Here is a 12,810-nt window from a genome sequence, read left to right as displayed (position 1 = left end):
GGTGAAAGGACCGGCAAGAAATTTGACATCTATTGTAGATATATGGAACTGCTTTTTTGATGCTAGAATTATAAACATTCTGGTTGAATGTACAAAATATCTATAACCAGTGATCCTAATGACCAAGAATATTGAACTGCAAGGCCTACTAACTTAGTGGAAAGGCTTTGTTAGGTCTCTTGTACCTTTCTGGTGTAAGTAAGACAAACCATTTGAACACAACGGACTTATGGAAAACTAACGATACATCAATTGAGATGTTTTGGCTCACTATGTCACTGGAGAGGTTTAGGTTTCTGCTGAGGTATATTAGATTTGACAACAAAGAAACGAGATTGCAGCAATAAGAAAAAGATAAGTTGGCTGCAATTCGGGATGTATTTGATGTTTTAGTGGCAAATTGTCAAGCCAACTACACCCCATCTGAATATACGGCTGTTGATGAAAAACTTGAGGCTTTCAGGGGAATATGTGGCTTCTGCCAGTACATCCGAAGCAAACCCAATAAATATGGGATTAAAACCTATGCATTAGTATGTGCTAAAATGTTTTACACGTCACACCTTGAGGTAGGCCTATATGTTGGTAACCAGCCTGATGGCCCATATTCTGTTGATAACAGCACGAAAGCAGTAGTTGAAAGATTAGTGGAACCTATTACGAATACAGGTAGGAATTATCTGAAAGTTTGTTGAAAAACCATAAATTGACTTTACTTGGCACTATAAGAAAAAACAAAAGGCAGTTACCTCGTGAATTTCTGGAAGGCAAAAAAAGACCCGTCGGCTCCAGCACGTTTGGGTTCCAGGAGAATTCCACCCTAGTATTATACATTCCCAGAAAAGACAAAAATTTTCTGCTTTTATCCACAATGCATTGTGATGACAAAATTGACCCCAATACTGACAATACTGAAATGATCATGTTGTATAATGATGCGAAAGGGGGGTGTTGATGTGGTTGATAAGGTTAGTGCAGGGTATAACTGTGCCAGAAAAACTTGCCAGTGGCCTATGGTAATCTTTCACAGTTTGATGAACATTGCTGCTATAAATGCTTTTGTGATAATGAACAGCAACAATCCTAAAGCTAATATGATGCAAAGAATTTTCTTAGAAACACTGGCATTCGATTTAATTGGAAATCATCTAAAAAGAAGATCCACAGTCAAGCAAGTTCTAAGACTGAATGACAATTCAAGAGATCTGTAACATTCCAGCTGAGAACATGCCAGTGCCTACACAGGAAGAAAAAAAGCACATGGTCAGGGTGCATACTGTGACTCAAAGATAAATGGTAGAATAAAATATAAGTGCTATTTGTGTGGGAAGTTCATGTGCTTGGAGCACATTGTGGTTGTTTGTCCAACTTGTTCTGAAAAGAAGGAATGAACATAGTGATCGACTGTGACTGTGAATTGTTCTTTGTAAGAAATGTCACTATCCAAGTTTTCTAGTTAATCATTAGGAGTGTTTATTTCCATGTGTGTGTCTCCTGACAATGGTGAATTTATTTCTTTCTTCCTCTTTATTGTTAACAGTAACAATGCAAGGCTTAGTAATCATTTTTTGTACCGGTAGTGTAGTTTCTCTTTAATAAATGACTAGCTGTTACCCACGGCTTTGCTCGCGAGGATTTCTTAAGTTGATAAAAATTAATTGTTCCTTGGTACTGCACTAAGACATTATGTAAAAATCCCTAAAGTGTAAAATGTCACCAAAAAAATGCATTTCCTTTACCCCCGAACCTCCTTGTAAACCACATTTTGGCATTGCCTTTTGGGGCTAAGATGACCAAGCTACCAGCAGACCTAAATCTGGAACATGCGACATGGAACTCTACATGTGAGAAACAGTCCTCTTTTAAGTCAAAATAAAAGGGTTTCTTTATTTCTAAAGGAGATTCCAAATACCAATTTTCATGTCTGTAACATCTTAATTTTTGAGATATAAGTATCCTCATAAAGAGAATTCAACCCCTTCTTCACTTATTTTCGATCTCCAGCTTAAGTTGATTTTCCGAAAACAAAAAGTACGCCTTTCTTTATTTTTAAAGGAGATTACAAATACCAATTTCCACGTCTGTAACATGTTAAGTTTATGTGATATACTGTAGATATATTCATTTTAAAAACCGCCTCACTCCTTAGCTGAGTGGTCAACGTTGAGGCCTTCGGTTTACAGGGTTACAGGTTCGATTCCGGGCTGAGTCGGGGACTTAAATCATGTGTGATTAATTCTTCTGGCTCGGGGACAGATTGTTCATGTTTGTCCCAAGACTCTCCTCTTCATATCACTCAACACACCACTTTACCAACCACAACAGGAACATGGAATTGTAATTACATTCCTACACAAAGGGTCAGCATCAGGAAGGGCATCCAGCCATAAAACAGGGTCAAATCCGCATTTGCGACACAGTTCGCACGCGCAATACCACAGGTATGGGAAAAGCAGTAGAAGAAGAAGATACTCATTTTGAAAATTCACCCACTATTTTTATTATTTCACCCCCTTAAGTGGACTTTCCAAAAATGTGTGTTCATTTATTTTTAAAGGAGATTCCAAGTACCAGTTTTAACATCTGTAACATGTTAGGTTTTTGTGATATATTGTGCATAATCTCGCTACTGTAGAATCCTAGATCTGACGTTGCCATGGTTACGGCAGTTCATTTTCTTATCCGATTCCTACAGCAGGGGTAGTGTGGTGCCAATATCTCAATAATGGTTTATTTTAAGACCTTAAAACATGTTTTTCTGACCTGTAGGGCTTACCGAATTTTGTTCCTTGCATCAAGGAGATTAAATTGAGCTTTGTCTCGTTCTTGTACGACAAATTTGATATTTTGCCTATATTAGCCTATTATTTTTTTATTTTTTTTTATTTTTTTGTTTTGAAAATAAAATAAAGCCCATGTTACTCACTGGCAATGTAGCTTTATATAGGTGAAGTAATTTTTTAAATCGGTTCAGTAGTTTTTGAGTGTATCCATTACAAACAAATATACAAATTTTTCCTCTTTATAATATTAGTATAGATTTACTTGCAGGCATTGCAAACAAAAGAAATATGCATGTTTATAACTTCGCACTCACAGACCGATGTTAGCACTCATGCTAGAATTTGTCATTTTAGTACTGCAGGGTTAAATGTCTTTCTTGAAAGTTGTAGTTATACCCCTTGACTTCTAGTCGCTTTATATCTTTATTACCTATACATCTGAGAGACCTGGAAAGTACATCTTGGGTATAACTCTTAATAAAGGAAGCAATAACATACCTAATAACAGTAACTGATCTTATTTTTCTTCTTGAAATGGATATGGGTTTGTTGAGTAATTGATCTTCATGAAGTAGGCTGTTATATCGTCTATTTAGACTGCATGCAAGTATAGCATTTAGCAAAGTTATCATAACATTGCCCATTAATGTGGGAAGTGAGAGATGGGACTAAGATATCAAAGCACTTTAACATACCTTTAATCTCTTTTCAATTGTATTCCACGTATCTTTGAATGATAAATACCACGGATCATTGCATAATATTCTTCTCGTTCTTTGTGCTTTCTTCGATTTCTTCGGTTTAGCACCTGGCTTATTATTGAACACGAAACATCCCTGAAAGACATGAAGACATGAAAGTAGTTTAGGAAATTAGGTACATACAAGTCAAGCTGACGAGCATCGAAATTACCTGCTTACCTTCGATAAGGACAATGTATCGTCCATAACAACGGTCTTAACTGCAAAATTCAAGGATCATGTAAGAGAAAGCAAAACTGCAGTTTCTATCGTCTTCAGCTTGAAGGCAACCGCTGTCACTTTCCTGAAATTCGCGCGAAACCTTACAGCTTGTCCAATATCATGGAAACAAACTCACACCGCATATTGCATCATAATATTAATTCTGCAAAGGACTATTCATTCCTTTGCATCAGATATTATTTGAAAGATAGGGATATTACAGAGTAGGTATATACGAAACGAACTATCTTGTTAAATATTATACTTATACGAATATGACTGCCGGCTTTATAAACATGGCATTTAATTTCGAATGTTGGCTTTCCTTATCACGGTTTGTTGTTCTTTCCAGAAACACGTGCTATGATATTTTTATAACATTGGTTCTTCAGTACCAGTACAATGCAGACAACATGAGTAGTGGTTTGTGTTATTTCATCAATACGACTTATTTATCGACGGAGTGTAGTGACTACAGAGTAAAATTTATACCTGTGTGAATTCTTATTTACATCCTTCGCTCGAATTTGAAGACTTTGGTATACATTCGATTGAAGATGTTCTGCCCTAAAATTGTCTCTAGTTATCTTTATCGTGATTTTACAACACTAGCTAATTTCCCGTTGTTTAACAACAAGTATCTTCATAGCAAAACATTGTTTTCAATTTTATCCCCGGTGTTAAGGGGTGATAGCATACATTTAGCAAGTGATGTGAACAAGAGAGGTTATAGCGATCACAAATCACCTCTGAAACCTACTGTAAATTTCAAGGATGGCCCTGGCTTAAAAGACTTTTTAATTGGATCTAGTCTACTGCCGGAAAACTTACATTGTGAAGATGTACCTTACATTAAACATTATACTAATGGGAATAACCGAAAAGGTTAGTTAATTTAATAATAGACATGCACTTCTCTTTTATTTATTTGTAATCCTATAACTTGTCAGAACAATTTTAGGGTAAAGCATAATTACTATTATTTAAAACTGTTTCAGTGTACTTTGATGTGTATGGTTGTCAAATGAATGTCAGCGATACTGAAATTATATGGTCAATTTTGAAGAATGCTGGCTTTCAGAAGACAGAATCAATAAGTGAAGCTGATGTTGTTCTTGTGGTGACCTGTGCTATTCGTGAAGGTGCTGAGAGTAAAGTGTGGAATAAAATTGAGAACCTTAAAGGCCTTAAAAAGGCAAGAGCCAAGAGAAAAGATAAGCCACAAATGAAGATTGGAATATTAGGTAGATCTACATTATATTTATCTTTTCATTAATACGTTGCCATATGTGTTGTTTCTGTTATGTGTTCCTTTTCATATTCCTGTTGATATAAGTTATGAGTTGCTAATGATTATTATTACATTACATTTACTCATGATCCTTTTCTCTTTGTGTGTTTGTCCTGTGTACCTAGTCTTTTACTGCATGCATTAGTCATTATCTTATGCCTCTTCCCCTTTCCTATGTTTATCCAGCTTTCATCGTATCCCACACTTCCCGCATCAAGATGGGAGATCTGTCAAGAATGACCTCTCAGTGAGTGTTGATATATTCTCTCCTGATGAGACTGAGAAAATAGCAAATTATTGAGAAAGAATGAATGTATAACTGGGTTTGGTGAGGAGAGAGTCTACCTATGTGAAGATGACGTTTTATGAAGATGCTGTGATTGTCCACATCCTTTCGTATTTTCATGTTGTCCTTGCCTCCTCTTTCCATTGCACCATCTTTCCGCACTGAGCTGTCATTGTGTTTATCATATGTTGCTATCTTTGTATTTTAATACTGGTTTACCATATTTGCTCGCATAGGCTATAACTCGCCACCACGTATATTACATGTAACGAGCTTTAACAGTTTCATTTCTAATAATCTCGTATTGACTATATATCAAATAGGGAATATTTAAAATAAACTTAAATATTGTAAACAAGTGGTCCGCCTATTAAATACAATTTATAATTTAATATACTAGTACATGTTTCGTCCCCTAAGGGACATCATCAGCTATTATAAGTTAACATTAACATATCAGAATACCAAATAGATATTATTAAAATTGGCAAGGCACATTAAAAAACATTGATGTATGGAACGACATTTAAAATACAATCTTAGCAAATTTTGTTAAAATTATAAGTCATAAACAGTTGAATTGTCCATTAACTCTTGATAATGTTCTTGGGAATAACAGTTATTGCTTTATAAATTCTTAAATGATCACTGTTGTGAATAGCACTCTTGATTTAAAGTGTTTTTTGATGAAAGATTGTTAGGTCTTTGATATGCATTTCTTAAATAAGTTAATATATACATTGAATGCTTCAGAATTTAAAGTCAACTTGAGGCCACAGTGATAAAGCTCTTTTGTAGTAATGAATATTATTTTGTCTGAAATTAAAAATAAAAAACCGAGTGTAAGTAACGAGAGATGGAAGAACACGATTATGTTTATTCATTTAATCTTCCATCTCTCGTTACTTCTGTTTATGACTTATAATTTTAATAAAATTTGCTAAGATTGTATTTTAAATGTCGTACCATAAATCAGTGTTTTTTAATGTGCCTTGCCAATTTTAATAATATCTATTTGGTATTCTGATATATTAATGTTAACTTATAATAGCTGATGATGTCCCTTAGGGGACGAAACATGTACTAATATAATAAATTGTAAATTGTAAACTGTACAGTATTTAAGTTTATCTTAAATATTCTCTATTTGACCGTATATATATCGCACCCCATTTTTAACATTTGAAATTGCAGGAAAAAAATCCCCGCACATAACTCTCATTAATTTCTGACGTCATAAAGGCATAAATAAAGTTTGGGTATTCCATGGACGTGCCTACATTAAATATCGGGGCTGTACCAGTTGCTGTCACGGTACTTCGTACATGACAGTACAAGAAGAAGCTGCATTTCTTTCCACCTGCAGAACGGTTGAGGCTAGCTGTTGTAACAAAAATACCTAACTCGCAAACCCCCACCTCAAGGCCTCATTCCTAGTCAGTCAGTCAGTCACACTCGGCCATCCCTCCCACTCTTCCGTCTTTGTCAATATGCTTATCGCTACCTGTCCAGCAGAGCTGATTACGTGAACTGGGAGTGTTTCCCTGTCCATGTAGTCAAGTGATCATGGTATTAGGTATCGTCCATCTGTTGTATTGTTGATAAGTACCAGTATTCTGTCTTCATGTTTCATTGTTGTTTCTCTGTTAAGTTTTCTTGCGTAGGTTGGTCCTTAAGTTATGATGAAACGTGGGAGTTATACTACTGCGTTTAAACTCAAAGTGATAAAATATGCTGAAGAACATAATAACAGAGCTGCCATTCGAGAATTCAGTGTGACTGAGTTTAATGTTTGCTACTGGCATAAATAGAAAGTTGCGATAGAAACCACCAACTGAACACGTAAGGCATTCAGAGGGCCGAAAACTGGAAAGTTTCCTGAGCTGGAAGACAAGTTGCTTCATTACGTTACAGAGTTGCAAAATGATGACTTTAGTATCTCGCTCGAGATGCTACATTTCAAAATGCGCAAACTAGCGATTAAAGGAGGAATCAGCTGTTCGGATATGAAAGTGAGCCAGGGTTGGATCCGTAGATTCATGACATGAAAGGGATTGTGTCTGCAAGGGTGAACATCTCTCTGCTAGAGAATGCCGAGTGATTTCAGCGCCAAAATCATAGATTTTCATTGCCAGGAGATAGCATTTCAGAAGAAATACCATTAACTCTTATCTCAAATTGGGAATGCAGATCAAACCCCGATAAACTTCGATGTGCCATGCAACACCACCGTCAACAAGAAGGGGGAATCTAGCATGCATGTATGTAAAACTGGGCGCAAAAAAACAGCATTGCATGGTCATGCTAGCAGTAACCGCAGATGGAAGAATATTGCCACCGTACGTTACTTTCAAAAGAAAAACAGTGCCTAACGTGAAGTTTTCCTATATGGGTTCAAGAGAAAGGATGGATGGATACAGCTCTTGTCCAGGACTGGAAAGCACTGCCAGAGGCATTGCTTCAACGCCCAATAATGCTAATGTGGGACAGTTTCTGGGGACACTTGGTGGAAGACACAAAGAGATATCTTCAGGAAATGAAAACTGATCTTGTAATTCCTGATGGACTCACATATTGTGTACACCCCGTAGATGTTTCCATCAACAAGCCCTTCAAGGACAACATATGTAAATTGTACGCCGAATGGATGGCAGGAGGGGAGCATGAGCTGACGCCAGCAGACAAAATAAAGAGGCCGTCAGTTGAACTCGTGTGTGATCAGGTTATGCGGGCATGGATTATGGTGTTGAAAGACATTATTGTGAAGAGTTTCTTGAAGACGGGCATCGCAAATGCGTTGGACAGAAGTCAGGATGATGCAGTATGGGATGGTGACCAGAGTGATGCACATGAGAATAGCTCGGAGACTGAAGGCAGTGACAATGAATGGGGTAAGTATGCCAGTTGTCTTGTTTCAACAGTCTAATGCAAATTTTACTTTTTTTAGGAATACGATCTTTTGCACACAAATCCCCACATTTATCACACACTGAAAATGATATTTTGTCAAAAAGTGCGAGTTATATGCGAGAAAATAGGTATATCTTTCTCTTTGTGGAGCTTATCATTTAATTGGATCTTTCATTTTATCTCCCGCACTTTTTGTTTTTCATTTTAGTTTTTATCTCTGTTCAAATTTTAAAAGTTGCCTTCATAATTTTATGTTTATTTCTGCTTAATGAGTGAATTTATGTTGTTAAATTTGATTACTCCCAAATACTCTTTAATTTTATTATGTGTTTACCAACTAAAAAACCCAACTTTTCATTTTGAGGTCCCCTTCAGGGATATCAATGGATGCTGTAATAAGATAAGTTTAGAGTCATAATATGTATATATATTTATTTATTTTTGCTAACGGCTGAACATTGCACTAACTCAGTAGGTTTTGGCTACGATGGGATAGGAAAGGACGTGGTCTGTAAAAGAAGCGGCTATGGCATTAATTAAGGTACAGCCCCAGGATTTGCCTGAAGTGAAAATGGGAAATTCAGTTCGGGCTTTGTAGCTGCTAGCTTGCATTTGGGAGATGGTGGGTTCGAATCCAACTATCAGCAATCCTAAACATGGTTTTCTGTGGCTTCCCATTATCCCTCTTCCACACCTTAATTAAAGCCATGATCACTTCCTTCACTTCACTTTCCTATCCCATCGTGGTGAAAAAAGGCTGAGTTGGTACAACGTTAAACCATTAGAAAAAGAAAAAAAGGAAGATATTGGAGACTGCAGGAAACCATATTCTGGGTGCCGATGGTGGAGTTCAACCACGCAGCCAACCTACTAGGCAGTCATTATAATTTCATGTACTTTTATCTGTATAGATCTTGATGTCTCTGGCCTGTAATAATAGTAATGATGTATGACCTCCATAGAGGCGTGGTGCATGTCTTTCAGGTTAACACCCTTGAGTGACCTACACTTCTGTGAGGAGGGGGAGGCCCTTCTAGGAATGATATCTAATGCTGAATATGGCACACACACCCAGTCCTCAATTCAAAAGAATTAACCAATGAAGGTTAAAATCTTCCATCCCTGTCAGGGGATCAAACCCAGAACTCAATGGACCGTAGGCCAGCATGCTAACCATTTAGCTATGGAGCTGGACTCCCTGGCCTGTTACAGGACATGATTGAAAGAGTAGAATGAATATAGCGTACCTCATGTTGTGATACAGCCTGGTACACAGTGGTACACAAATATCTCCCTCAGAGATTTATGATGATGGGATGTATGAAATGGTGATCCCAAGGGATTCCTGAGCTTGAAATTAGTTTTCTGGTGTTGTGTCTGCCTGTAATCCTGTTGTTCCCCATGCATGAGGGATAATGGGAAGCCACAGAAAACCATATTCAGGACTGCCGTACCGTGACTGTGATCCAGTAAAGGCTTTCTTTACTTTTTTTTTTTCCTCCCTCATTGAGATCATGGTCAAGAACATAATCTTCTTAGATTGGAAGTGTAATATTTGCTGACTGCATTTTTTCATAAACTGATATGTAAAGAGGCTTTGTTGTTAGGTTGTATGGCAGAACGTCTCAAACATCGGCTGGTAGAGAAAGAGCAAGCTGTGGATCTTGTGGCTGGACCTGATAGTTACAAGGATCTGCCTCGTTTATTGGCCCTCACTGAGAATAACCAGACTGCTGTTAATGTTATACTGTCTTTGGACGAGACTTATGCAGACATCATGCCTGTTCGTCTAAACCAAGACTCGGTCACTGCTTTTGTGTAAGTATGATGCTGTAGTTCAGGTTGTATTTTTATATACTGTATGTATGTAATTTCATCATCATACGATAGTATTCCCAAGGTTAAAAAAAAAAAAAAAAAAGGAGGGTACATAAGCTGTAGAAATGATGCAAACAATGTACAACAGCTGCTTACAGTCTCCAGTTGGAAAGACGGTATGGTTTAGAAATGAAACTAGAATAAGACAGGGGAGTGTGCTGTTGCTTCTTTTGTTTCTAATGGTTGTGGACAAAATTGTAAAAGAGACAAAAGAAGCATATGTGAATAGGGAGATGAACTACAAGAAAGAAATTTCATAATTATTAATCTGTATTGTCAACCTTAAGATACAAGGTCTTAATAATTGTGTAACTCCACCTTTACAATACAGAACAATATTATTCCATTTTATTTTGAATAGGGATATGTATCGTCTCTTCCTTGTGAGACATCTTCAGACTAAAAATATTACATAATAATAAACACTGATATTCTTGTTAACATTTAAAACAATGACTTATCCTTAAATTGCAGAGTCAAGATGACTCAGTCCATCATATGTGAACACAGTAAAGAAAAATGTTCATGTTCTTAAAATATTTGTGTAATAGAAACAAATTACTAGATAATAAAAGTTCCATTGAGTTTTGATTCTCAAAATAAAAAGTCAGTATGAAGATCACAGTGTTCTAAAAGCTGAAATAAATCTTGCATCTCAAGTTTATGGATGCTTTTGTATGTATGTGTCTGGTTGAACAGGGCTTGTTTTCCTAGGTGGAATTTCTCAATATACTGGTTATGTAGCCAGACAAATCATGTGGTCATATATTGGTGGAATGTGAAATATTTTCTCCGTTCTGTTTTCTCTCTCTCTCATAAAAGTAATAAATTTCATATTATTCCGTATTGAAGAACAATATTATGTGAAACAAAAGCTAAAGGTTTCCACCTATTCAATACTATTTATTGCAGTCTTACAAAGAAATTATGTAACTTATACAAGACATGTGGTTTTGATGAGTGTTTAACATCCAAATCTTTACTTGTCTTGCACTGAATTTCAAAACACATGCTTGCTTCACAAATGTTTATCTATAATGCATGTCCTGCCTTAACTTTTATTGATTTTGACTGCTGATGGTCTTTAGCAAGACTGAAACTAGTTTCATCAAATATATGTAATTTTTTTTTTAAGGTTACAATAAATAGTATTGAATAGGTGGAAACCTTTAGCTTTTGTTTTACATTATAATAAAGTACAAGGTGGTTTATTCACATAAAGAGGGCGGATGAGAAAAGAATACCAAAACAGATGATTGAGAAGAATTTCAAGGGAAAGAGACGGAGAGCTAGAACAAGGTGGATCAATTTAATTAAGAGGAATGAAAGAAGAAGAAACCTAGACTGGAACAAAATGATGGAAGGAGGAGAAGAACCATAAATTCCCCGACCAATCAGGACTGTTTAGCCATGTTCTGTTCCTGTTTTAGGGGCATTTATTCAAAAATACTGTAGAATATACTTCAGCATAGGTTTATTCTGTAGATAAAGAGTGCCTTCAACAGAACTACACAATACACACTTCAGGCAAGACAGCTGCAGCACACTGCAAACTCCCGCAACTTGATGCTCTTTTGTTGCTAGTGGCTTAGTTGCTTACACAGTTATCGGTCATGATACCAAATGTTGACGAGATATCTCTTAGTAATTCCTGATTGGTCTGAACAGATCTAGCTTGTAGTTGCTTACGAAGATTGGATGTTTAGTCTAAGTCCTGTGGGATACTTGGTGCATGTCGTTTCAAGGTGGGTTTACAGGGAGAGCAGAAGAGTCTTTACTCTTTTCGATAGAGCATATAATAAGGAAGGTATTATCAGCGGCGGGTTTCTTGAGTCTTCAGTCACCTTGCCACACTAGCAGTCAAAGGGAAACAACAATATGTAACTGAGAAGCATGGAGAATTTCACACAACTTCGGACTGGGAACTGGACCATACTATAAACTCGGAAATCGTCCTCATTCTGTTTCGACTTTGTTCAGCTTCATCATACTTCACGTTACTGCCATGTGCTTTGGGAGAAAAATAATGACTTATGAATTGCGCCATGTAACATCGCATAAATTTATGTAGGAAACATAATCCATACAAATTCCTATTGGAAGAATGGGTACACATGCTAGTTGAATATAAAACTGTTCTCTCAATGAACTTTGTACAGTAGGTAATTTTAACAAATACTAAATTAACCATTCTGCTTGAAAGAAAATCACAGACTAAAAGTAATGACGGTTGATTAAAAATGTACTGTTACTATGCTCTTGGCTGTGTCATTGGTTGGTAAAGAAGGCTACAGTGTCCTTCTGAATCTCCCAGAAAAATCTGAAAAAGAAGTGCACTTTGACTTGAAACTCCATTTAGCCAAGCATAAACTCTACAACAAGGTGCTTTTGAATCTCCCAGAATGGTGAGTAAATCTACAGCCCAACTTAAAGTAGTGAAAATAGGCAAAATGGATTTTTTTAAATTGAAGCAATGCACCGAATAGGGGTCTAACTACCAAAATGTCTATTATGAGTTAGTTGCAAAAAACGCCATCTTGGACTGGAGTTAGATCACTTTTCCGTGCGAGACAGAAGTTCTCCACCCTCTAGCAAAGCATCTAGTTCTGAATTCTTCCAAATGACTAAGCCACTATTCAGGCACGTCCATACAGATCCTTATTCCGATAAAACCTCACTTTCAGAAAAAAATGTTGGTTA

General features: G+C 36.6%; 2 protein-coding genes across 2 annotated transcripts in view; one reads left to right on the top strand and one right to left on the bottom strand.

The window, feature by feature from the left end:
• The window catches only part of Orc3 (origin recognition complex subunit 3), a 105,541-nt gene extending 101,713 nt beyond the window's left edge, over nt 1-3,828 (bottom strand). The window contains exons 1-2 of the mRNA XM_067146956.2: nt 3,704-3,828; nt 3,479-3,619 (exon numbers count right to left, since the gene is read on the bottom strand). Coding sequence (XP_067003057.2) covers nt 3,479-3,619; nt 3,704-3,730 — 168 coding nt within the window. The 5' untranslated portion in view covers nt 3,731-3,828. The remainder of the gene's footprint in view (nt 1-3,478; nt 3,620-3,703) is intronic.
• A 280-nt stretch (nt 3,829-4,108) lies between these two features.
• LOC136873754 (CDK5RAP1-like protein) overlaps nt 4,109-12,810 on the top strand; it is a 70,604-nt gene continuing 61,902 nt past the window's right edge. The window contains exons 1-3 of the mRNA XM_067146944.2: nt 4,109-4,630; nt 4,744-4,989; nt 9,840-10,050. Coding sequence (XP_067003045.2) covers nt 4,303-4,630; nt 4,744-4,989; nt 9,840-10,050 — 785 coding nt within the window. The 5' untranslated portion in view covers nt 4,109-4,302. The remainder of the gene's footprint in view (nt 4,631-4,743; nt 4,990-9,839; nt 10,051-12,810) is intronic.

This window comes from Anabrus simplex, chromosome 1, assembly GCF_040414725.1.
Source record: "Anabrus simplex isolate iqAnaSimp1 chromosome 1, ASM4041472v1, whole genome shotgun sequence".
Classification (NCBI taxonomy): Eukaryota; Metazoa; Arthropoda; class Insecta; order Orthoptera; family Tettigoniidae; genus Anabrus; species Anabrus simplex.
This window is presented reverse-complemented; position numbering and strand designations above follow the sequence as displayed.